Source organism: Mobula hypostoma, chromosome 3 (genome assembly GCF_963921235.1).
Source record: "Mobula hypostoma chromosome 3, sMobHyp1.1, whole genome shotgun sequence".
Lineage (NCBI taxonomy): Eukaryota > Metazoa > Chordata > Chondrichthyes > Myliobatiformes > Myliobatidae > Mobula > Mobula hypostoma.
In genome coordinates, this window is record NC_086099.1 from 31,429,664 (window position 1) to 31,453,641 (window position 23,978).

The 23,978-nt window shown below is 41.5% G+C and overlaps 1 protein-coding gene across 1 annotated transcript in view; it reads left to right on the forward strand.

Annotated features, from left to right (window-relative positions):
* The window catches only part of pik3c3 (phosphatidylinositol 3-kinase, catalytic subunit type 3), a 147,722-nt gene that overhangs the window by 50,426 nt on the left and 73,318 nt on the right, over positions 1 to 23,978 (forward strand). The window contains exons 10-14 of the mRNA XM_063042847.1: positions 4,329 to 4,514; positions 12,351 to 12,508; positions 14,305 to 14,395; positions 15,843 to 15,910; positions 21,317 to 21,422. Coding sequence (XP_062898917.1) covers positions 4,329 to 4,514; positions 12,351 to 12,508; positions 14,305 to 14,395; positions 15,843 to 15,910; positions 21,317 to 21,422 — 609 coding nt within the window. The remainder of the gene's footprint in view (positions 1 to 4,328; positions 4,515 to 12,350; positions 12,509 to 14,304; positions 14,396 to 15,842; positions 15,911 to 21,316; positions 21,423 to 23,978) is intronic.

Consider the following 23,978-nt stretch of genomic DNA (forward strand, 5'->3'; position numbering starts at 1 on the left):
TGCCGACCGGTTTAGCGAACAGAGCAGCGGATACCTGGCTGAAAACTGGAGGAAAACACACAGAGGATGCAGAGGGGGATCAAAAAGGCGAGGGAAGAGGACCGGGTCAAGACAACAGAGTCTTATGGAGAAGAGGAGTTATGAACCGTGTCTCCCCTCTCTCATTATGGGCAATGTGAGATCGCTGGGTAATAAAATGGACAAGTTGACGGTGCTAGCCAGGAGTCAGAGAACATTTCGGGAGAGCAATGTTATGTGTTTTACTGAAACGTGGCTGCACGAGGACATACCGGACCAAAATGTTTCCATAGAGGGCTTCCAGACCTTTCGGGCTGACCGGAATTGAGAACGGTAAGCGTAAAGGAGAGGGGCTTGCTATTCTGGTTAACAACAGATGGTGCAATCCTGGTCATATTACATTCATATTATATTAAATACATTCAAGGAATTTGTAGCCCGGATATTGAACTTTTTGCTGTTGGACTCCGGCCATATTATTTGCCAAGGGAAATCTCACATGCAATTGTGGTTGTTGTGTACATCCCTCCCTCCCTCTGCCAACCCGACATCGGCGTGTAACATCATTTACACCATCATAGCCAGATTACAAACCCAGTACCCGAGTGCCCTCATTACCATCTCGGGTGACTTCAACCATGTTACTATGGCTAGAACACTGCCCAACTTCACGCAGTATGTGAGCTGTACAACCAGAGGGGAGAGGATGCTGGATTTGATGTATGCTAATGTTAAGGATGCATACAGCTCCTCTCCCTCCCCCCATTGGGAAGGTCAGATCACAACCTGGTGCATCTCAAACCCGGCTACGTGCCTCTGGTGAAGAGTAAACCTGCAACCTTGAGGACAGTGAGGAAATGGTCGGAAGAGGCTTATGAGGCGCTCCAGGGTTGTTTTGAGGTGACAGACTGGCAGGCAGTCTGTGAGCCACATGGAGAGGATATTGACGGGCTCACAGAGTGCATCACTGGTTACACCAACTTCTGTGTGGACTGCAATGTTCTGGCAAGAACTGTCCTTTGATATTCAAAGAACAAGCCATGGGTAACAAAGGACATTAAGGTCATCCTGAACGCTAAAAAGAGGGCATTCAGAGATGGAAATAGGGAGGAGCTGAGGGCAATATGGAGGGACCTGAAAGCCAGGATCAGGGAGGCTAAAGGCAGGTATAGGAGGAAGCTTGAGTGGAAACTCCAGCAGAACAACATGAGAGAGGTCTGGAGTGGGATGAGGACCATCTCTGGGTTCCGGCAAACTAGCAACAGAGGAGCTGAAGGCAGTGTGGACAGGACCAACGAACTTAACCTGTTCTTTAACAGATTTGACATTGTGGCCCCTGCCCATCCCCCACATGATTCATCTGTTGTCGGCCCCCAACTAACACATATTCCACTCTCCCCTCCTACCCCTCCTCACAGTCCCCCACCCTGCTCTCATGACTATACCCCTCCCCACACGAAACCACCACGTTGGGCTTCATAGCTGAACAGGTGAGAAGACAGGTGAAACTTCTCCACCCAAGCAAGGCTGCAGGACCGGATGGTGTCAGTACCAGGGTGCTCAAAGCCTGTGCCCCTCAGCTATGTGGAGTACTTCATCATGTCGTCAACCTGAGCCTGAGTCTCCAGAGGGTTCCTGTGCTGTGAAAGACGTCCTGCCTCGTCCCTGTGCTGAAGGCGCCGCGCCCCAGTAGCCTCAATGAATACAGACCGGTGGCATTGACCTCCCACATCATGAAAACCCTAGAGAGACTTGTTCTGGAGCTGCTCTGGCCTATGGTTAGGCCACACTTAGATCCCCTCCAGTTCACCTACCAGCCCCGACTAGGAGTTGAGGATGCCATCATCTACCTGCTGAACTGTGTCTACGCCCACCTGGACAAGCCAGCGAGCACTGTGAGGGTCACGTTTTTTGACTTCTCCAGTGCGTTCAACACCATCTGCCCTGCTCTGCTGGGGGAGAAGCTGACAGCGATGCAGGTGGATGCTTTCATGGTGTCATGGATTCTTGATTACCTGACTGGCGGACCACAGTATGTGTGCTTGCAACACTGTGTGTCAGACAGAGTGATCAGCAGCACTGGGGCTCCACAGGGGACTGTCTTGTCTCCCTTTCTCTTCACCATTTACACCTCGGACTTCAACTACTGCACAGAGTCTTGCCATCTTCAGAAGTTTTCTGATGACTCTGCCATAGTTGGATGCATCAGCAAGGGAGATGAGGCTGAGTACAGGGCTATGGTAGGAAACTTCGTCACATGGTGTGAGCAGAATTATCTGCAGCTTAATGTGAAAAAGACTAAGGAGCTGGTGGTGGACCTGAGGAGGGCTAAGGCACCGGTGACCCCTGTTTCCATCCAGGAGGTCAGTGTGGACATGGTGGAGGATTACAAAAAACCTGGGGATACGAATTGACAATAAACTGGACTGGTTAAAGAACACTGAGGCTGTCTACAAGAAGGGTCAGAGCCATCCCTATTTCCTGAGGAGACTGAGGTCCTTTAACATCTGTTGGATGATGCTGAGGATGTTCTATAAGTCTGTGGTGGCCTCTGCTATCATGTTTGCTGTTGTGTGCTGGGGCAGCAGGCTGAGGGTAGCAGACACCAACGGAATCAACAAACTCATTCGTAAGGTCAGTGATGTTGTGGGGATGCAACTGGACTCTATGACGGTGGTGTCTGAAAAGAGGATGCTGTCCAAGTTGCATGCCATCTTGGTCAATGTCTCCCATCCACTACATAATGTACTGGTTGGGCACAGGAGTACATTCAGCCAGAGACTCATTCCACGAAGGTGCAATACTGAGCGTCATAGGAAGTCATTCCTGCCTGTGGCCATCAAACTTTACAACTCCTCCTTTGGAGGGTCAGACGCCCTGAGCCAATAGGCTGGTCCTGGACTTATTTCCATCTGGCATAATTTACATATTATTATTTAATTATTTATGGTTTTATATTGCTATATTTATACTCTATTCTTGGTTGGTGCAACTGTAATGAAACCCAATTTCCCTCGGGATCAATAAAGTATGACTATGACCATGATTATGACTAAGTAGAGATGAAGGTTTCAACTTGACATCAAAAGCATGACCTCAAGATGAGTGTGGAACTGTGTGTGTTTACGAAGCAAGTTTTTGGACTTCTCTTTTATTTATTTATCAACACAATATGGAGTAATCCCTTCCAGTGCCTTGAGCATGCTGTCCCAGCAACCCCAGAACCGCCATTAACCCTAACCTAATCACGGGACAGTTTACAAATGACCAGTTAACCAGCTTGGTGTGTCTTTGGTCTGTGGGAGGAAAACAGATCATTTGGAGAAAACCTATACATTCCACAGGGTAGATGTACAGAGACTACTTACAGATGCCGCCGCATTTGGGCTCTGATCTCTGGAATGCTCCAAGCTGTAATAGAATGTGTTTGGGGTTCTTTGAGCCAAGAAGGAAGTCCCTGACTCTTCAAAATTTCAAGTGATCAATTTGTCCTTTGGAGAAATTGACTGAAAGTAGCATATTTAAAATATACGATATTTAGCGAATTGTTTCTCTAATGGCTTTCTGCTAGGACACACAAAGTTTGCTCATTATATTATCTTACCTTGAATTTTTTTCCCCACAGTATACCCATGAATTTTCATGGTAAGGAGTATCCAGCCCATTTAAATGATTAACATGAAAAATTTTCCATATTCTAGTAACATACACAAAATGCAGCAGGTCAGGCAGCATCTATGGAAATGAATAAACAGTTGACGTTTGGGGCTGAGATTCTTTATCAGGACTGTAAAGGAAGGGGAAGTCACCAGAACAAAAGTGGGGGAAGGGAAAGAGGACTAGCTAGAAGATGATAGGTGAAGCCATGTGAGTAGGAAAGGTAAAAGTCTGGAGAGGAGAGAATCTGATAGGCAAGAAGAATGGACCATAGGAGAAAGGGAAGGAGAAGGGGACCCAGAGGGAGGTGATAGGCAAGTAAGAAGAGGTAAGAATGGGGAATAGAAGAGAGGAGAGGGGAAGAAGTTTGTCTCCAGAGATGGAAATAGATGGAGGATCACTGGGGATGATTTGGAACATAGGCTATTCTATGTTCCAAATCATCCCCAGTGATCCTCCATCTATCTCCATTTCTGGGGCCATTTATATGATACTGTAATGCATTGCAAAGACTTGAGGTAATGAACACACTTAACATTATTTCAACTTGCAGGAGTTTCCAAAGCAAATGTGAGTTACGGCCCTTGTGTTTAATAAAGATCATCAAAACTGACTTGTCAGAAGGTAGCATTAAAATTATTTCTGTTTTCTAGGCTCTGACTAAATTTCTAAAGTGTGTAAACTGGGACTTGGCTCAAGAAGCTAAGCAAGCTCTGGAATTGCTAGGAAAGTGGAAGCCAATGGATGTGGAAGATGGTCTTGAGTTGCTTTCCTCACAGTTCACAAATCCAACTGTTAGGCGGTATGCAGTTGCTAGATTGCAACAAGCTGATGATGAGGTAAGTATGTTGTTGCTTAAGTATATAGAACGATTGAACGTAGGATAAATTGTAAATCTAAAACATAAATTTATGTGATATAAATTACAATGTGTGTGCCTTTGTTTCATTACACCAAAAGGATCTTGGAGCAGCTTAGATAAGCAGAAAGACACAAAACTCCAATTATCTACTTAGAACTGCAAACCTTTGTATATTAGGACAGAACAGAGCAAGTATTAAAATAATTAACTAGATATGCATGGGCCTGTCTTACTGCAGCACACCTCCTGTTCTGTCTATCTGCGACGCCTTTCACAACCAGCCCATCTGTGATGCCTTGAAGAACGACCTCCTCAATCCTGAAACCACTCTTTTATACCCATTCCACTGAAATGAAATGTTGCTGTAGGTGGACCAATAAATTAACACCAGGTCAAACTATCGAAGCAGAACCAGCCATTTAAAGTGATTGGAACAAAGTATACAGAGGCGAAGTCTAAAGTAGTTTTTTTTATAAAGTCATAGGTGTCTGGAATGTACGTTGGGGACATATAAGAGACGCTTTGATGAGCACATGGACTAAAGAAAAATGCAGGGCTATGTAGGAGGGTAGTATTAGATTTTTGTTGAAGTAGGATAAAAGGTAACAATAGATGCAGGAGTAGGCCATTCGGCCCTTTGAGCCAGCACTGCCATTCACAGTGATCATGGCTAATCATCCACGATCAGTATCCAGTTCCTGCCTTATCCCCATTACCTTTGATTCCACTATTTTTAAGAGCTCTATCCATCTCTTTCTTGAAAGCATCCAGATACTTGGCCTCCACTGCCTTCTGGGGCAGAGCATTCCACATATCCACCACTCTCTGGGTGAAAAAGTTTTTCCTCAATTCCATTCTAAATGGCCTACCCCGTATTCTTAAACTGTGGCCCCTGGTTCTGGACTCACCCATCAGCAGGAACATGTTTCCTGCCTCCAGCATGTCCAATCCCTTAATAATCTTATATGTTTCAATCAGATCCCCTCTCATCCTTCTAAATTCCAGTGTATACAAGCCCAGTTGCTCCAATCTTTCAACATATGACAGTCCCGCCATCCCAGGAATTAACCTTGTGAACCTATGCTGCACTCCCTCAATAGCAAGAATGTCCTTCCTCAAATTTGGAGACCAAAACTGCACACAATACTCCAGGTGTGTTCTCACCAGGGCCAGAAGGACCTCCTTGCTCCTATACTCAATTCCCCTTGTTATGAAAGCCAGCATGCCATTAGCTTTCTTCACTGCCTGCTGTACCTGCATGCTTGTTTTCAGTGACTGATGTACAAGAACACCTAGATCTCATTGTACTTCCCCTTTTCTTAACATGACTCCATTCAGATAATAATCTGCCTTCCCGTTCTTACCACCAAAGTGGATAACCTCACATTTATCCACATTAAACTGCATCTGCCATGCATCCGCCCACTCACCCAGCCTATCCAAGTCACGCTGCATTCTCCTCACATTTCACACTGCCACCCAGCTTTGTGTCATCTGCAAATTTGCTAATGTTACTTTTAATCCTTTCATCTAAATCATTAATGTATGTTGTAAACAGCTGTGGTCCCAGCACTGAACCCTGCGGTACCCCACTGGTCACCGCTTGCCATTCCGAAAGGGATCCGTTAATTGCTACTCTTTGTTTCCTTTCAGCCAGCCAATTTTCAATCCATGTCAGCACTCTGCCCCCAATACCATGTGCTCTAATTTTGCCCACTAATCTCCTATGTGGGACTTTATCAAAGGCTTTCTGAAAGTTCAGGTGCACTACATCCACTGGCTCTCCCTTGTCCATTTCCATAGTTACATCCTCAAAAATCCAGAAGATTAGTCAAGCACGATTTCCCCTTCATAAATCCATGCTGACTGGGACCTATCCTGTTACTGTCATCCAAATGTGTCGTAATTTCATCTTTTATAATTGACTCCAGCATCTTTCCCACCACTGACGTCAGGCTAACCAGTTTATAATTCCCTGTTTTCTCTCTCCCTCCTTTCTTGAAAAGTTGGACAACCCTCCAATCCACAGGAACTGATCCTGAATCTATAGAACATTGGAAAATGATTACCAATGCATCCACGATTTCTAAAGCCACCTCCTTAAGTACCCTGGGATGCAGACCATCAGGTCCCGGGGACTTATCAGCCTTCAGACCCTATTTCCTGCCTAATATAAACTTCTTTCAGTTCATCCATTACCATAGGTCCTTTGGCCACTATTATATCTAGGAGATTGTTTATGTTTTCCCTAGTGAAGACAGATCCAAAGTACCTATTCAACTCGTCTGCCATTTCCTTGTTCTCCATAATAAATTCATCCTTTTCTGTCTTCAAGGGCCCAGTTTTGGTCTTAACTATTTTTTTTCCTTTTCACATACCTAAAGAAGCTTTTACTATCCTCCTTTATATTCTTGGCTAGTTTACCTTCGTACCTCATTTTTTCCCACGTATTACCTTTTTAGTTATCTTCTGTTGCTCTTTAAAAGTTTGCCAATCCTCCGGCTTCCCACTCATCTTTGCTATGTTATACCTCTTCTCTTTTATCTTTATACTGTCCTTTACTTGCCTTGCAGCCACGGTAACAGTAGACTTGCTGCAACACCTCCCTCTTGAAGATGATTATCTATAAAATTTGAAATGAGAGTTGATTTGGATTGGAACAACTAGCTTATGCTGGTGATCAGTGGTTGCAGGCTTTACGTTCTTGTTGTGATGTCACTTGCAGATGTGCTGGTGGTTGGTTCAGTCAGGGTAAATTGAACCCTTCCAGGAGGAGATGAAGATCCAGCTCTGTGTTTGATGATCTGCCCAAGGAACTTGTGCCTTCTGGAGCACATGGTCTACAATAACTTTGTAGAACACTTTTGCCTTTCGTTTACCAATCTGACTTGGTACCCAGGGGTCTTGCCTGTCGTAATACTGTCTGGTCCACACTGGAGCTCTGGACTTGAATGACTTCACCTGTCGACCAAGGTCTGCGTGGCCACCTTTGTGCACTTGACCATCTGCTATGTTGGATTCTTTGGCAGCATTGCATTCTACATTGTGTGCAATTTTCTTCTCAAAAGAGCTTCGGCTGGTAATTTCTCCTCAAGGCCTGGTTGCAGTGTAATTCGATATGCCAGCAGAAACGTGTAGTGAGCCTTGGCTGATGTTCCTTTCCCTATTGATTTCAGAAGCGACTGTTTGAAGGTATCCACAAACCTGTGCTTGGCTATTGGACCGTGGATGAATAGGTGTGGATAACTCTGCTCTTCTGACAGAATGCAGCAAAGTGCAGTGAACTGAATTGATTGTCATTGTCATTGTCAGAAACAAGTGTTTTTGGCATCCCAAAGTAGCTAAGGATCTGCAGCAGCTGATGAATGGTAGCCTCTGTCGTTGTTGACTTCGTAAATAGTTTGGAATAGGTGTCAGCCAGAATAAGGTAGGTACACCCATCGATTGGGCCAGCGAAGTCAAAATGTACTCCAAGGTCTGGTTGCTTGAGGCCATGGTTATGGATCAGCTCTGCTTGGATTCTTTGTCGCCATAGAGCACTGAGTACACTGTTTGCATAATGGATGTGATATTTTCATCTATGCCCAGCTAGTTCACAAAGCCTCTTGCCAAAGGTTTCATTCACTTGATGCCTGGGCGACCACAGTGGAATTGCTTCAGTACTTTTGGTCAAAGTGTTCATGGAATCACTATTCTGTCTCCAAATATTAGGTAGGAGTCCACAGTTGAGAGCGATGTATGACCTCGGTAAAAGGATACAATGTCTTTCTCAAGCTTAATTGGTCATCTGTCTGAGATACCTGGAGATAAGCTAAAGAAGAGAATCTGCAGCAGTTTCTGCTCTGATCTTGTCGATTGTGACCGGGAAGACCTTCAGCAGCCTCCGATACAACTTGGTGGACTTAGTCATCTACTGAAGTTACAACCACGATTGAATCTTTATTTTCAGTAACCTGCTGGTTCTTAAGTCTGGAAAGGGCATCTGTCTGACCAAGTTCCTGTGTTGATGTGTATTTGATTTTAAAATCATAGCGTAATAACATTGTTGCCCACCATTGTAGATGGACAACAGTGGCTTCAGGTCAGTACGGTGAGTGAAGCGTTTGCCATAAAGCATCTTGTGGAATTTCTTCAGAGCAAAGATTATTCCCAAGGCTTCCTTTTTGATTTGTCTATAGTTCCTTTCTGATGCAGGCAGTGATCTGGCTGCATGCATGGCAGCTTCTTTGGAACCATCAGAGAAGATATGGGATTTGACAGCTCCCACCCCGTAATTTTCGCATCTGTAGCAACGATGATTGACAACTCTGTATTGAAAAGTGTCAAGGGAAGATCGGATGACAGCATATTCTTCATCAGATCAAAATCTTCATCTGAGTATGGTACCGGTCTTTTGGGATCGAAGACTGGCTTTGCATCCGGATGGGGCTGGAGTTCTGCTTGCAGTTTGGTGTAGCAACCTAAACCTCCTTGAAACACTGCTGTATAGAGCTGTTGCAGTTGTTGTTATATTATCTCACATATGTAATGGTGGTATGGCATCAACTGACATGATTTCTTCATACAGACCTTATCCAGAGTGATGCTCAAGAGATCAAGCTTAACTACATAGTCAGTGCGAAGGACATACTGATCTGGCTGATTTGTTAGATAACACACACCATTGAATTGGTTACCATTCAACTTCACCATGCAGTGTAGTTTGTCTATCAGCTGGAGTGTTCCAGCTGATGCACTGCAGGTTGAGTGATGAATTGATTTGACTGGTTGTTGGGGACCCAGGTGTCCAACATATGCATTTGGTGATACTGGTGATGTCTGACACACTATCAAGTTGTAGTTTGACCAACTGATTGTTGATGAATATGTTGACATAGCTTTTCCTGCGGTGAAGTCAAATTTGAACGTGACCATTTAATTCCTTGTAGATTTTGATGGCTTTTGAAACCTCTTGTGCTTGTGCTTCATTGGCCTGGAAATGAGTGAAGGACAGCAAAAGCCTTTTTTGAGACCACAGTGTTGGCTTTTGCTGCAAATGTATTTCTTATATTTGCAGTTCCTTGCATAATGCCATGCACCATAGTTCCAACAAGCTGTGTTTGACAGCTGGAAGACGTGCTGAGTGATGATGTCTGGGCTATTGGAGACAGCATTGACATGGTTCTGTTTGACCAGTTTGGAATTGTGTTTATAAGTTGATCAAATATTGACATACTTGAATGATAGCTTGTAAATTTATATCGGGGTTTTCCTTCAGTCTGGCTAGGAGCCATTTGCAAATCTCTGCTTTGCTAAGTGCCTGAAGTCTGCAAATAAAAATCAGACACTTTCACTGTAATACAGTCATGTTACCCAGCTTGATCTTTTCACGTTCACGGTTGACAGCACTGGTGTATGTGATGAAGTCATTGGCGTCGTGTTTAACGAGTTTTAGGCATTGGAAGCAAACATTGAAGAAAATTGACTGCTCTTCAAAATTCCTTGTTAGCTGTTGGACAGTTTTGTCAAGTGATAGGTCACGCAGGTCCTTGGGCAGAATGAATTTGAAATAACGCTCTGTTCTGACAATTGGGTACTGCTGAACGTAAGTGTGTGTCTTCCATGAGTCGTCTTTACTGGAGAACTCGACCTGGAATATATCTCATTAATAGTGAGTACACACTCTCCTGTCTCTGACACTTGAATTTCTGGCATACTGCTGGTGTCTTCCATAGAGTAGATTGTAGGAAGACACCAGCAGTATGCCAGAAAATCAAGATTGAGCTTGTCCGCTACTACTTTGTCATTACGACCTCTCCGTTGTCATTTTCCAGCAATCTGATATCCACTCTTGCCTGTCTTTTTCTCTTTATATATCTGAAAAAACTTCTGGTGTCCTCTTTTATATTGTTCACTAGCTTACCTTTTGTATTTTTTTCTCCTTATTGCTTTTTTTGTTGTCGTCTTTTGTTTTTAAAAATTCCCTAATCCTCTACCGCCCAACTAAATTTTGTTATTTTATATACTATCTCTTTTGCTTTCATGCTGTATTTAACTTCCTTTTTGGCTATGGTTGTATTATCTGCCCTCTAGAATGCTGCTTCTTTTGGATGAGTCTATCCTGTGCTTTCTGAATTATTGCCAGAAACTCCAGTCATTACTGCTTTGCTGTCATCCTTGCTAGTGTTTCCTTCCTCTCAACTTTGGTCAGTTCATCTTTCATGCCTCTGTGATTCCTTTTACTCTACTAAAATAACAATATATCTGATTTTAGCTCTCCGCCTCAAAATGCAGAATGAGTTCTATCGCATTATAATCACTGCCTTCGAAGAGTTCCATTATCTTAAGCTCCCTAAACAAATCTGGTTCATTACACAACACTCATTCGAGAATTGCCTTTTCCTTTGTGGACCCAACCACAAGCAGCTCTAAAAAGCCATCTTATTGGTATTCTACAAATTTCTGCTCTTGGGATGCAGCACCAACCTGGTTTTCCTAATCAACCTGCACATTGAAATTCACCATGACTATTGTAACATTGCCCTTTCTATATGACTTTTCTAACTGGCATTGTAACAACCTGGCTACCATTCAGAGGCCTGAGTAGAGCTCCCATCAGGGTCTTTTTACTTGTGCGATGTGTTTCAAAGTAGGCTTGAAGTTTTGGAGTTGGTCGCTGGATAGCTTGATTTTGACTATCAGTCTTCCTGTTTTCCATTTAATGAATTCTGTGAGTAAGGGAACAAAGGTATGGAGGGAATAATTATAAATAGATTAGGTAAAACCAAAAGTAAATGTATACAGTAAAGTCAGTTTAAATTGCTGCACATTTTATCTGTTACACCGTATAAGTTACAGAGGTGGAAAGAGCTGATGACATTGAAGGAAAATGGACCTACTCCTGCAGAAGTCTTACTTGACCGTTGCAGCATATGAATTATTGGCTGAAGCTTTAGCTTTTATTGGTACTAAAGGGAGTGTGGTTTTTAAATTAAAAGGTTCAAAGTGATTTGGCTTACTCAACCATGCTGATTAACTGAGAAATTTCAAAATATGCTTAAATGATTCCAAAATATTGATGAGGAATTAAAACCAGAAATATAGTATATAGACCTTGGAAATCTTATTAAAAAATAAAAAAATAAAAGCGGCTGTGAACCTTTGAGCTGTCTCTATTATTCAATAATTCATGGATAATTGCCTGCTTCAGATCTGTTTTCCCATGCTATTCCGATTCCAATATACCTTGATTCACTTTTATTTCTAAAGATCAACACCTGTCTTGAGTGTAGACAAAACATCTGAATATCTACTGTCTTCTGGGATGAAGAATGTAAGGCATTTGAGTGCAGAAGTTTCCTCAAATATCAATTTTAGATAACCATTCACCAACTCTGAGATGGTGATTTAGGTTCTCTGTTAGGGAGCTTTATCTTTACCACATGTATCCCACTAAGTTCAAGAATTCCATGTGATTCGATAGGATCACCTCATTTAGTTAAACTTAAGGAATTAACGCACAGTTCACTTAAATTCTTCTGCCGTGATAATTAAAACACTGAGTATTTTTCAGTTATTTAATTTTGTTGCACTTGCTCTAAGGCATTTGACTTGTTTAGAAACTATTAGCCAGGATTACTATTTAAATTCTAGTTGGTGGTTATGCTTGTATTGCTAATATTGTAATTAAATTTGCTGCCAAACAGCATAAATTAGGAACATGACATATTTCATTTGAACTATTCGATATTTCGGTTGCATAAAGATTTTTCTTTTATTTCATCCATCAACATTACTTTAAACTCAATGTCTAAAACCTCTTCATTTTATACAGGATCTGCTCATGTACCTGCTTCAGCTTGTCCAGGCTCTCAAGTATGAAAACTTCAATGATATAAGAAATGGACTAGAACCAAACAGAAGAGATAGCTGTCAAACAGCAATGTCTGAAAGTATGTCAGGTTCATTAGCAGGGCCTTCAGAAATGGAGAGGTAGGAACTCTTTTCTCTTGTGTTTCTGATATATTTGAAATGTTTGCTTTAATTCTAAGCTAAGGCTGTTGCCTCTTTATTTCTTAGAAACATTCAGTAGGTCAGGCAGCATCACTTACAAAAGAAAAACAGCTTTAATGTTTCAGAACTTCTATTTGGATTTTCCTGCAGGGAAGTTCCCTAGGCAAAGTGTCAAAAAATGAATTTCAAAGTCTCCACAAATATAACAACCAAAGAAACTAATTTGAATGGGTAATACAGTATGCTTTCTCGGGTTTTAACATTTCTGTAGCAGTTCATTATTTTTTTCCTGATCAGAAGAACTTGTCTATGGAACTGCACAATTGTATTAATTTCATTGATTTAGATAACGTCAGGAAGTTTTGCGAAAAACTTCATTGTTATAGAAGTTAGATAGTAGAACTATATAAGATTGCTGACATGGCAAGAGGTCACTCTGCTGCGAATGAGGTGGTGAGAAAGCACTACCTCTACCTACATCTATCTTTTAACATTTGGTCAATGTTACTCATGGTTACAGAACTTCAAGTATAGATCCAATTTTTTATTTATGTTATATGCTTTCTGCATCGGCCACCCTTACAGTAACTCTCACACCTGTACCACCTACTGAATTTTGATTCATTTTTTAAAGGAAATTGTCTTTTATATTTACTTTATTTAGAGCAATGATTTTACCTGCCTTAATTGCACCTTCCCTCAATTCCTATCTTGCTTCATCCATAGCTAAAACTTTTCAATGCTAGTACAACCTCTGGATCATTTCTGTACCTTCTCGATTGCAATTATATATACCTTTAATACTGTGACCGGAAACACATTCAAATTCTGATCTAACTAGTCGTATGATCATAAAGTCATGGAGCTGCATAGCACAGAAACAGGCTCTTAAGCCTACTCATCTAAAGAGATGTTAAAGGTTTGTTTTATTTGACACATGTACATTGAAACATACAGTGAAATGTATTGTTTGCATCATGAGTGTGCTAGGGGCAGCCTGCATGTGTGGCTATGCTTCTTATGCGAACATAGCATGCTCACAACTTACTAACCTAATCCGTAGTCTTTGAAATGTGGGAAGAAACTGGAACACCCAGAGGAAAACCACACGGCCATGGGAAGAACCTACAAACTCCTTCGAGAAAGTTGTGAGAAATAAACCCCGATCACTACTTACTGGCGCTATAATGCGTTGCGCTGACCGCATCTTTGTTGATCTTTATGCCCTTGTGCACAATCACATGTTACTGCATTAGGACTGTATCATTAGATTTAAATGTCTATTTAAATCCGCCTTATACTAGTAATAGTATCTGGATTCCACTCTGTCCTTTAGCAATGTGTTCCACAACTTAACTCTGAGATCCCCTTTTAAACTCCTACATCTCACTTTAAACGTATACTTTTTTGTTTTTGATACCATAAGACAAAAGAGCTCTACATTTTCAGCATAACATCTCTGCTCTTCTGTTCTATACCAGCTTGAAATGAGATCTACTGGAATGTGTGTCTAGAGTTTTCTACTGTCGTAACACAAGATCTCATGTCAGTTTAATGGAATAAAGTACTGTCCACATTTTTCTAGAGTGTTAATAATAAGAATCCAGAATATTATTTATTAATTTTGAATACCTTAATTAGCATGATTATTTTTAATAATGAAAGAACCGATTTTATGGTGGTCATTTTTCAATGCTTATTCTCTATTATGTTTTATACAGTGGTATTGAATTAGTTTAATAAAACTGATTTAAGGACTGAACTTTCTCTTATAGCTCTCAAATAATCACCAGTCAATATCCACCTGTATCATCTCCTCCTCCAGCTTCTAAGGCAAAAGATGCAACAGATGGGGAAAACTTAGAGGTAAAGCAATTATGCAAATTAGCCTCAAGGATTGTGACTATTTTAATTTCTCTTTACTGAAGTTCAACAATTTTCTGTGTCATATTAAAGTAATTCAAGAAAATTGGAAATTTGAGGTAATTATTCCACACCATATTTTAAAAATACTAGTTAAGTTAACAGAAAATGACAGAAAAAACTCTCAGTTGACTCAGAGGATATTTTTGCTCTACACAAATGGTCTGTTCCTGCTCCTATATCTTATAGTCTTGTTACAGCTTGGTGGTCACCACCATCTCAGTATTAATCAACAAGCTTCACAACCAGAGTCTTTGTTCCTCCCTCTGCAAATGGATTCTTGACTTCCTCGTTGGGAGACCATAGAGAGTGTGGATTGGTAATAACATCTCCTCCTTACTGACAATTGACACAGGTGATGCACAGTTAGCCCATTGTTCTACTCTCTCTACACTTGTAACTGTGTGGATAAGCACAGCTTAAATGCCATCTATAAATTTGCTGATGACACCACTGTTGATAGAATCTCAGAGTAGACAGAGTAGAATTGATCAGCTAGTTAAGTGGTGTATTAACAACAGCCTTGTCTTCAATATCAGCAAGACCACAGAAGTGATTGTGGACCTCAGGAAGCGGAAGTCAGGAGAACACACAACAGGCCTCATTGAGGAGTCAACAGGGTGAGCAGTTTCAAATTCCTGGGCGTCAACATATCAAACAATAGATCCTGGGCCCAGTGTATTAGTGCAATCACAAAGAAGGTTTGGCAGTAGGAAATTGAGGTGATTTGGTATGTCACCAAAGACCCACAGATTTCTAGATTTGTACCATGAAAAAATTCAGACTGGTTGAATCACCACTTGGAGGCTTCAATGGACATGATCATAAGAGGCTGCAGAGAATTGTACGCACAGGCAGCTTCATCAACAGCAATTTCACAATCCAAAGCTTCAGGAAGGCAGCATCCATCATTAAGGATCCTCTGAATGTGGGATATGCACTCTTCTATTACTATCATCAGGAATGAGGTCCAGGAGCTTGTTGATGTACACTCAACATTTTAGGAACAGCTTCTGCCCCTCTCCCAGCAGATTTCTGAATGGTCCATGTATATTACGTTACTATTCCTCTTTTGCACTATTTATTGATTTTATTTCTTATTGCAACTTGTGGTATTTTTTTAATATCTTGCACTGTCCTGCTGCAACAAAACAAATTTCACGACACATGTTGGTGATAATATACCTGATTTTGGGAAAATAACACGGTAGAATATGAAAAGTCAAATAGAATATGATGACTGTGGGAAAAGGAACTTTAAATGCTTAAGTGCTAATTGGAACAAGCAAACCTTTGCTATAAAAGTCGAATTGCTAATGCTATGTCAAATAATGCATTGAATTCATTGAATTAATAGTTGAGTTGTGTTATTTCTTCTTTCCTTCTTTAGCAAGACCTCTGTGCATTTCTGATATCACGAGCCTGTAGGAATTCTACTCTGGCAAACTATTTATATTGGTAAGTGAACAACTTTTTTGACATTCATATGATTTTATCTTTGTTATAATATATTTTTGCATACATTAGTTCACTTTGAAATTGAGACCTAAGTAAGAGTATCTTGCAGCAAATTGATGCTTTGAGATGTGTCTATCTTAATGTAAGGAGTATCATGAACAAAGCGGATGAGATTAGAGCATGGATGTTGTGGCCATTACAGAGATTTGTATGGCTCAGAGGCGGGAATGGCTACTTAGAGTGCCAGGCTTTAGATTTCCAGAAAGGACAGGGAGGGAGGCAAAAGAGGTGGGGACGTGGCACTGCTGATCAGAGACAGTGTCATGGCTGCAGAAAAGGAGGAAGTCATGGAGAGATTGTCTACTGAGTCTCGGTGGGTGGAAGTTAGAAAAGGAAGGGGTCAATAACTCTACTTTGTGTTTTTTATAGACCACCCAATAGTAACAGGGACATCGAGGAGCAGATAGGGAGACTGATTCTGGAACAGTGCAATAATAACAGGGTTGTGGTGATGGGAGATTTTAGTTTCCCCAATATTGATTGGCATCTCTGGAGCAAAAGGTTTAGATGGGGTAGAGTTTGTTCGGTGTGTACAAGAAGGTTTCCTGGCACAATATTACGTAGATAAGCCTACAAGAGGAGAGGCTGTACTTGATCTGCTATTGGGAAATGAACCTGGTCAGGTGTCAGGTCTTTCAGTGGGAGAGCATTTTGGAGATGGTGATCACAATTCTATCTCCCTTACCATAGCATTGGAGAGGGATAGGAGCAGACAAGTTAGGAAAATGTTTAATTGGAGTAAGGTGAAATATGAAGTTGTCAGGCAGGAACTTGGAAGTTTAAACTGGGAGCAGATGTTCTCAGGGAAATGTACGGCAGAAATGTGACAAATGTTCAGGGAATATTCGCGTGATGTTCTGCATAGGTACAGTCCAATGAGACAGGGAAAGGATGGTAGGGTGCAGGAGCCATGGTGTACAAAATCTGTTGAAAATCTAGTCAAGAAGAAAAGAAAAGCTTACGAAAGGTTCAAAAAACTAGGTAATGGTAGATCTAGAAAATTATATGATGAGCAGGAAGGAGCTTAAGAAATGAAATTAGGAGAGCCAGAAGGAGCCATGAGAAGGCCTTGATAATCAGGTTTAAGGAAAACCCTGAGGCATTCTACAAGTACGTGAAGATCAAGAGGATAAGACGTGAGAGAGTAGGACCAATCAAGTGTGACAGTGGAAAAATGTGTATGGTAGCAGAGGTACTTAATGAATACTTTGCTTCAGTATTCACTACAGAAAAGGATGTTAGCGATTATAGGGATGACTTGCAGCAGACTGAAAAACTTGAGCATATAGACATTAAGAAAGAGGATGTACTGGAGCTTTTGGAAAGCATCAAGTTGGATAAGTCTAAATGACTTATTGTCATTTCTAAATGACAATAAACGAGGACTGAGTGTCCTCATAATCTAATCTAATCTAAATCACCGGGACCAGATGAGATATATCCCAGGCTACTGTGGGAGGTGAGCAAGGAGATTGCTGAGCCTCTGACAATGATCTTTGTATCATCAATGGGGATTGGAGGGTTGCAGATGTTGTTCACTTATTCAAGAAAGGGCATAAAGATAGCCCAGGAAATTATAGACCAGTGAGTCTTACTTCAGTTGTTCATAAATTGATGAAGATCCTGGGAGGCAGGATTTATGAACATTTGGAGAGGCCTAATATGATTAGGAATAGTCAGCATGGCTTTGTCAAAGGCAAGTCGTGCCTTATGAGCCTGACTGAATTTTTTGAGGATGTGACTAAACATTTTGCTGAAGGTAGAGCAGTAGATGTAATGTATATGGATTTCAGCAAGGCATTTGATAAGGTACCCCACGCAAGGTTGATTGAGAAAGTAAGAAGGCATGAGATCCAAGGGGACCTTGCTTTGTGGATCCAGAATTAGCTTGCCAACAGAAGACCAAGAGTGGTTGTAGCCAAGTCATATTCTGCATAGGGATCGGTGACTAACGGTGTGCCTCGGGGATCTGTTCTGGGACCCCTTCTCTTCGTGATGTTTATAAGTGACCTGGATGAGGAAGTGGAGGGATAGGGTTAGTAAATTTGCTGATGACACAAAGGTTGGAGGTGTTGTGGATAGTGTGCAGGCTGTCAGAGGTTAAAGCGGGACAGTGATAGGATGCAAAACTGGGCTGAGAAGTGGCAGATGGAGTTCAGCCCAGATAAGTGAGGTGGTTCATCTTGGTAGGTCAAATATGATGGCAGAATATAGTATTAATGGTAAGACTCTTGGCAGTGTAGAGGATCAGAGGGATCTTGGGGTCAGAGTCCATAAGACACTCAAAGCATTAGCCTTCATCAACCATGGGATTGAGTTCAAGAGCCGAGAGGTAATGTTACAGCTATATAGGACCCTGGTCAGATCCCACTTGGAGTACTGTGCTCAGTTCTAGTCACCTCACTACAGGAAGGATGTAGAAACTATAGAAAGAGTGCAGAAGCGATTTACAAGGACGTCACCTGGATTGGGGAGCATGCCTTATAAGAATAGGTTGAGTGAACTCGGTTTTTTCTTGGAGCAATGGAGGATGAGACGTGACCTGATAGAGGTATATAAGATGATGAGCAGCATTGATCATGTGGATAGTCAGAGGCTTTTTCCCAGGGCTGAAATGGCTAACATAAGAGGACACAGTTTTAAAGTACTTGGAAGTAGATACAGAGAAGATGTCAGGGAAGTTTTTTACGCAGAGAGTGGTGAGTGCGTGGAATGGGCTGCCAGCGACGGTGGTGGAGGTGGATACAATAGGGTCTTTTAAGAGTCTCCTGGATAGGTACATGGAGCTTAGAAAAACTGAGGGCTATGGGTAACCCTAGGTAATTTTTAAGGTAGGTACATGTTCGGCACAGCATTGTGGACCGAACGGCCCGTATTATGCTGTAGGTTTTCTATGTTTCTGTTAATTTTTCCTGTAATTGATATGATGTTCCCTTATTTGGTTTGCTTTTCCTTTGTTTGGAAGTGAGCTTCCAATTGCCATTAATTCAGGGAAGTATGAGGTTCTGTTTTCGCTGCAAATGAAATATATGCTCAGAAATTAAGAAATTAGCATGCATCATATTTTATAGTGTCTCAGAAAAATATTTAGATGATGACAAGCATAAGAAAAACAATAGCTGAGCCAATGGCCTTTAGATTTGGATACCCCTACCCTGGGAAGAAAACTGCTACAGTCCACCTTATCTGTGGCTCTCATCATTTTAAACATTTCTAAATGGTCGTCGCTCATTCTCCTACCTTTCAAGGAATAAAGATCTAACCTCTGCATATAATTCAAGCCCACTAGATCTGGCAACATCTTTGTAAATCTTTACTGCATTCTTATCATGTTTACCCACGTCTTTTCTATAACGGGGGACAAAAACTGTATTCAGTACTCTAAGTGTGGCCTCACCAATAACGTATACAACGGAAACATAACATCCCAGCTCCCGTAATCAGTGCCCTGATTATGAAGGCAGGTGTGCTAAACACAAGTCCTGGTAATGCAACCACTGATGCCTGGAGGACGTTCTCTGAAGACTCTTGATAATGGTTATCTTATCTTGTAAAGACGCTATCCAGAAGAAGGGAATGGCAAACCACTTCGGTGGAAAAATTTGCTAAGAGCAATCATCAAGATCATGATCGCCCACATCATATGATATGGCACATGATGATGATGAATATGCTAAATGCCTTTTTCATCACCCTGTCCACGTGTGACACAACTTTCAACAAACTATGCACTTGTACTCCCTCGTCCCTTTGTTCCATCATTCTCTGTCATACCATTCATAGTACAAGTCCTCCTCTGGTTTGACATTCCAAAATGCCTCACCTCACACTTCCTCTGCCTACTTTCCTAACTGATCAATATCCCCTTGTAATCTACCTTCATTGTCAATCACAGCTCCTTCTGTTATATTATTCACAAACTTAATGACCAAGCTTTGTGCATTTGCGTCCAAGTCATTTATTTATTGAGATACTGCGCAGAGTAGACCATTCTCGGCCCTTGATCCAAGCTACCCAGCAGCCCCTGATTTAACCTAACCCTAATTACAGGAAAAATTACAATGACCTGTTAACATTCTAACCGATATGTCTTTGGACTGTGGGAGGAAACTAGAGCATCTGAAGAAAACCTACACATTCCACAGGAAGGACTAGAAACTCTTTATAGATGACATTGGAATTGAACTCCAAACTCCGATGCCACAGGCTGTTAAAGTTTCACGCTAACTGCTACGCTACTGTGGCACTCCCAAATAATAAAAATTCCAACACTGACCTTATGGCATACCGCTAGTCACCAGTTTCCATTTTGAGAAAAAACATTCAACCACCATTCTGTCCATCCTACCTCTAAGCTAATTTGAGAAGAGTAGAAAAAAAATTGCTTGAACTTGCAGTAGAGTGTCACTGCTCAGAGTGATCAATATAGCATAAAAGATAGAAAGTTAACGTCTTGAGTATGGATCTTTGTTCAAAGGGGCTAGAGTAGGGATGGCAAACTTCTGGCATGCATGTCCAAGATGGCAAATACTAAATTTATGTTGGCATACGATATACCGTGCTGCCTCTCGCTTCTTTAAATCCCACCTATAATTATAAGATACATAACGGTTATTTTTACTGCCAAGTGAAGCAGCAGATGACTTTTTTAAAACCTGAGAGCAGTGGGATGTTTTTTATAGGAAAGTTCTCACACCATCTTGGCACTAGCTAGACAATTAGGAGAACATGAAATGTTGGATAATAAGTTTTGAAATTCTCTGTGACCTGGTGTACACATCAGTACTTGGATAGGAAATAGTTACAATAACAATACTATTTAAAATATGTTTCAATTCTCTTTTTAAAAGATTAATATTAATAATCTTTGAACAGGTTTTCTAAAATGCTTCATTTATTTCAATATGTCTTTAATATTTTTATTAATGGTTAAAAAATGACTACATGTAAATAAGCAACAGGACTCGTCTTTTTCCTTAAATTCTATCATTATTGGTATTCTTATGTATTGTATCGATGTACATATGACATCAGGTTTATTTTTAATCTTTAGAAATTAATTGCTGATAATCTGTGGTCAAAATTACCATGGCATGCAAGAGAATATTTTAGAAAATCATTACCTATTTGGGCAGACACTCTTAAAAGGTTTGCCATCCCTGGGTTGGAGTATATATAAAAGTCTTACTGCAACTACACAGGCATTGGCAAGACCACACCTGAAGTATTGGGTAAAACTTTAGTCTTTTTATCTAAGAAATAATATATTTGCATTAGAGGCAGTAATGTTTTGGGCTTGCTATTCAAATAGATTTTCTCAAACAAAATTGTTTCTCATTCTCCAAGGTATGTTATTGTAGAATGTGAAGATCAGGACACTCAACTGCGTGACCCTAAAACTCATGAAATGTATTTGAATGTAATGAGGAGATTTAGTCAAGCCTTGCTAAAGGTATGATATCTTAATTATTTAATTCAAAATTTGTGTTGAATAATTAACTATGAGAAGAGTGGTTTTGTATTTTGGAAGGTAAAGACATGTTTAAAGAAAATGTAAAAACAAAATATAGCAGAACTAGAAGAATGAAAGTAAAACAGAAAACATGCTGGAAATAACTCTAGGTTAAGTAATGTCTCTAGTACCAAAAATGGAGTTGTGTCCTAATGACTGCATTGGAACTGGGAAAGTTAGGGAAAAAGTTTAAAATGCAATGAACAATGCAGAGTGGTGCATGGCAGAAAAAGAACAAAAGAGAAATGGTAAAGGAATGACAGGAGAGACAGTGACAAATGGGTTTATAGTATAGTAGCTGAGAAGATGTTAGAGATAACAAAAAGTTGGTGCGCACTCTGTGTAATAACCCAGATTTTATTAATCAGTTTAATGTAAAGGAACCCTTTGGAGGCAGTGGTCATAATATAATTGAATTCGTACTGCAATTGGAGAGGGAGAAGTATAAGTTACCTGTATCAGTATTACAATGGAATAAGGAGAATTACAGAGGCATGAGAGAGGTGCTTGCCCAGATGGATTGGAGGGGGATACTGGCGGGGATGATGCAGAACAGAGGTGGCTGAAGTTTCTGGAAATAGTTCACATGGCCAGGATAGATATGCCCCACAGAAGAAGTACTTCTCAAATGGCAGGACTAGGCAACTGTGGCTGACAGGGAAGTTGAGGACTACATGAAAGCCAAGCAAAGGTAGCAAAAGTGAGTGGGAAGTTGGATTATTGAGAAGCTTTTAAAATCCAACAAAAGGCAACTAAAAAGCTATACGAAGGGAAAAGATGAAATATGAGGGCAGAGTAGCCAATAATATAAAGCAGAATACTAATCATTTTTTGAATTATATAAAGAATAAAAGGGAAGTGAGAGTTGATATTAGACCACTGAAAAATGATGCTGATGAGGTAGTAATGGGGGACAAAGAAATGGCAGATGAACTTAACAAGTACTTTGCTTCAGTCTTTATTAGCTGTATGCCAGAGGTCTGTGAGTGTCAGGGAACAGGAGTGAGTGTCATTGCTATTGCAAAGGAAAAAGTGCCAGGCAAACTGAAAGATCTTAAGGTGGATAAGTCACCTGGACCAGATGGACTACATCCCTGAGTTCTGAGAGGTGTTGCCGAAGACATAATGGATGCGTTGGTCATGATCCTTCAAGAATCACTTGATTTTGGCATGGTCCCGGAGGACTGGCAAATGTCACTCCACTCATTTTAAAAAGGGAGGAAGAAAAAAAGAGAGGAAATCATAGGCCATTTTGCCTAACTTCAGTGATTGGGAAAGTGTTGGAGTCCATTACTAAGGATGAGGTTTCGGGATACTTGAAGATTAGTGATAAAATAACTCAGTCAGCATGGTTTCTGTGAAGGGAAATCTTGTCTGACACATCTGTTAGAATTCTTCAAGGAAGTAACAAGCAGGGTGGACAAAGGAGAGACAGTGGATGTCATGCCACCGCCAGCTCTTGGGCCCTCAGATACTCCATCTTCTTCTCACTCCAAACTTTCCTTCCCCTCAGACACTACCTTCTTCACCCCCTTCTCCCCTCTGATCCCAGCTCTCATCCGTGTTGGGTTTTCACCATGCCCTCTGACTGTCCCCTGCCTTCAGTAAGGGCCTCACCTTTGTCCCCTTGCGCCCACATCTCTCTGAGTTTTGCGCCTGCCACGCTGCTGAGCTACTCTTCTGCTGCCACTGTTTCCAAGCCCATTTCTTCGGCAAGGACTCCCCACCCCACACTGATGACCCCTTCTCCTGTCTTCAACTCTCCTCCTCTTCCAGGACACCCTGCCCTGGCCTTCTGCCTGCCTTGGACCTATTCATTGCCAACTGCCAACGAGACATTAACCATCTAGATTTTAACACTACTCTCTCCTATTTCAACCTCACTCCTTCCAAACGCCCTGCCCTCCATTCCCTCCGCACTAAGCCTAACCTCACCATCAAACCCGCAAATAAGGTAGGTGCTGTAGTAGTCTGGCGTACTGACCTCTACCTTCTTCTGGCCCAGCGCCAACTTTCAGACACCTCCTCTTACTTACTCCTCGAACAAGACCCCAGTAAGGAACACCAGGCCATTGTCTCCCACACCATCACCAACCTTATTGACTCTGGGGATCTCCCATCCACCACCACCAACCTCATAGTTCCTGCACCCCGCGCCTCCCATTTCTACCCCCTACCCAAGATCCACAAACCCGCTTGTCCAGGTAGACACATTGTTTCAGCTTGTTCCTGCTCCACTGAACTTGTATCGGTTTACTTGGACTCTGTTTTATCCCCCCAGTTCAGTCCCTTTGTACCTACGTCTGTGACACATCACACGCTCTTGATTGTTTCAAAGATTTCATGTTCCCTGGCACCTATCATCCTATTTTTACTATGGATGTCCAGTCCCTATGTATCTCCATCCCCCACCAGGAAGGGCTCAAAGCTCTCCGTTTTGTTTTCTGGACATCAGTCCTAAGCAGTTCCCCACCACCACTCTCCTCCGCATAGGGA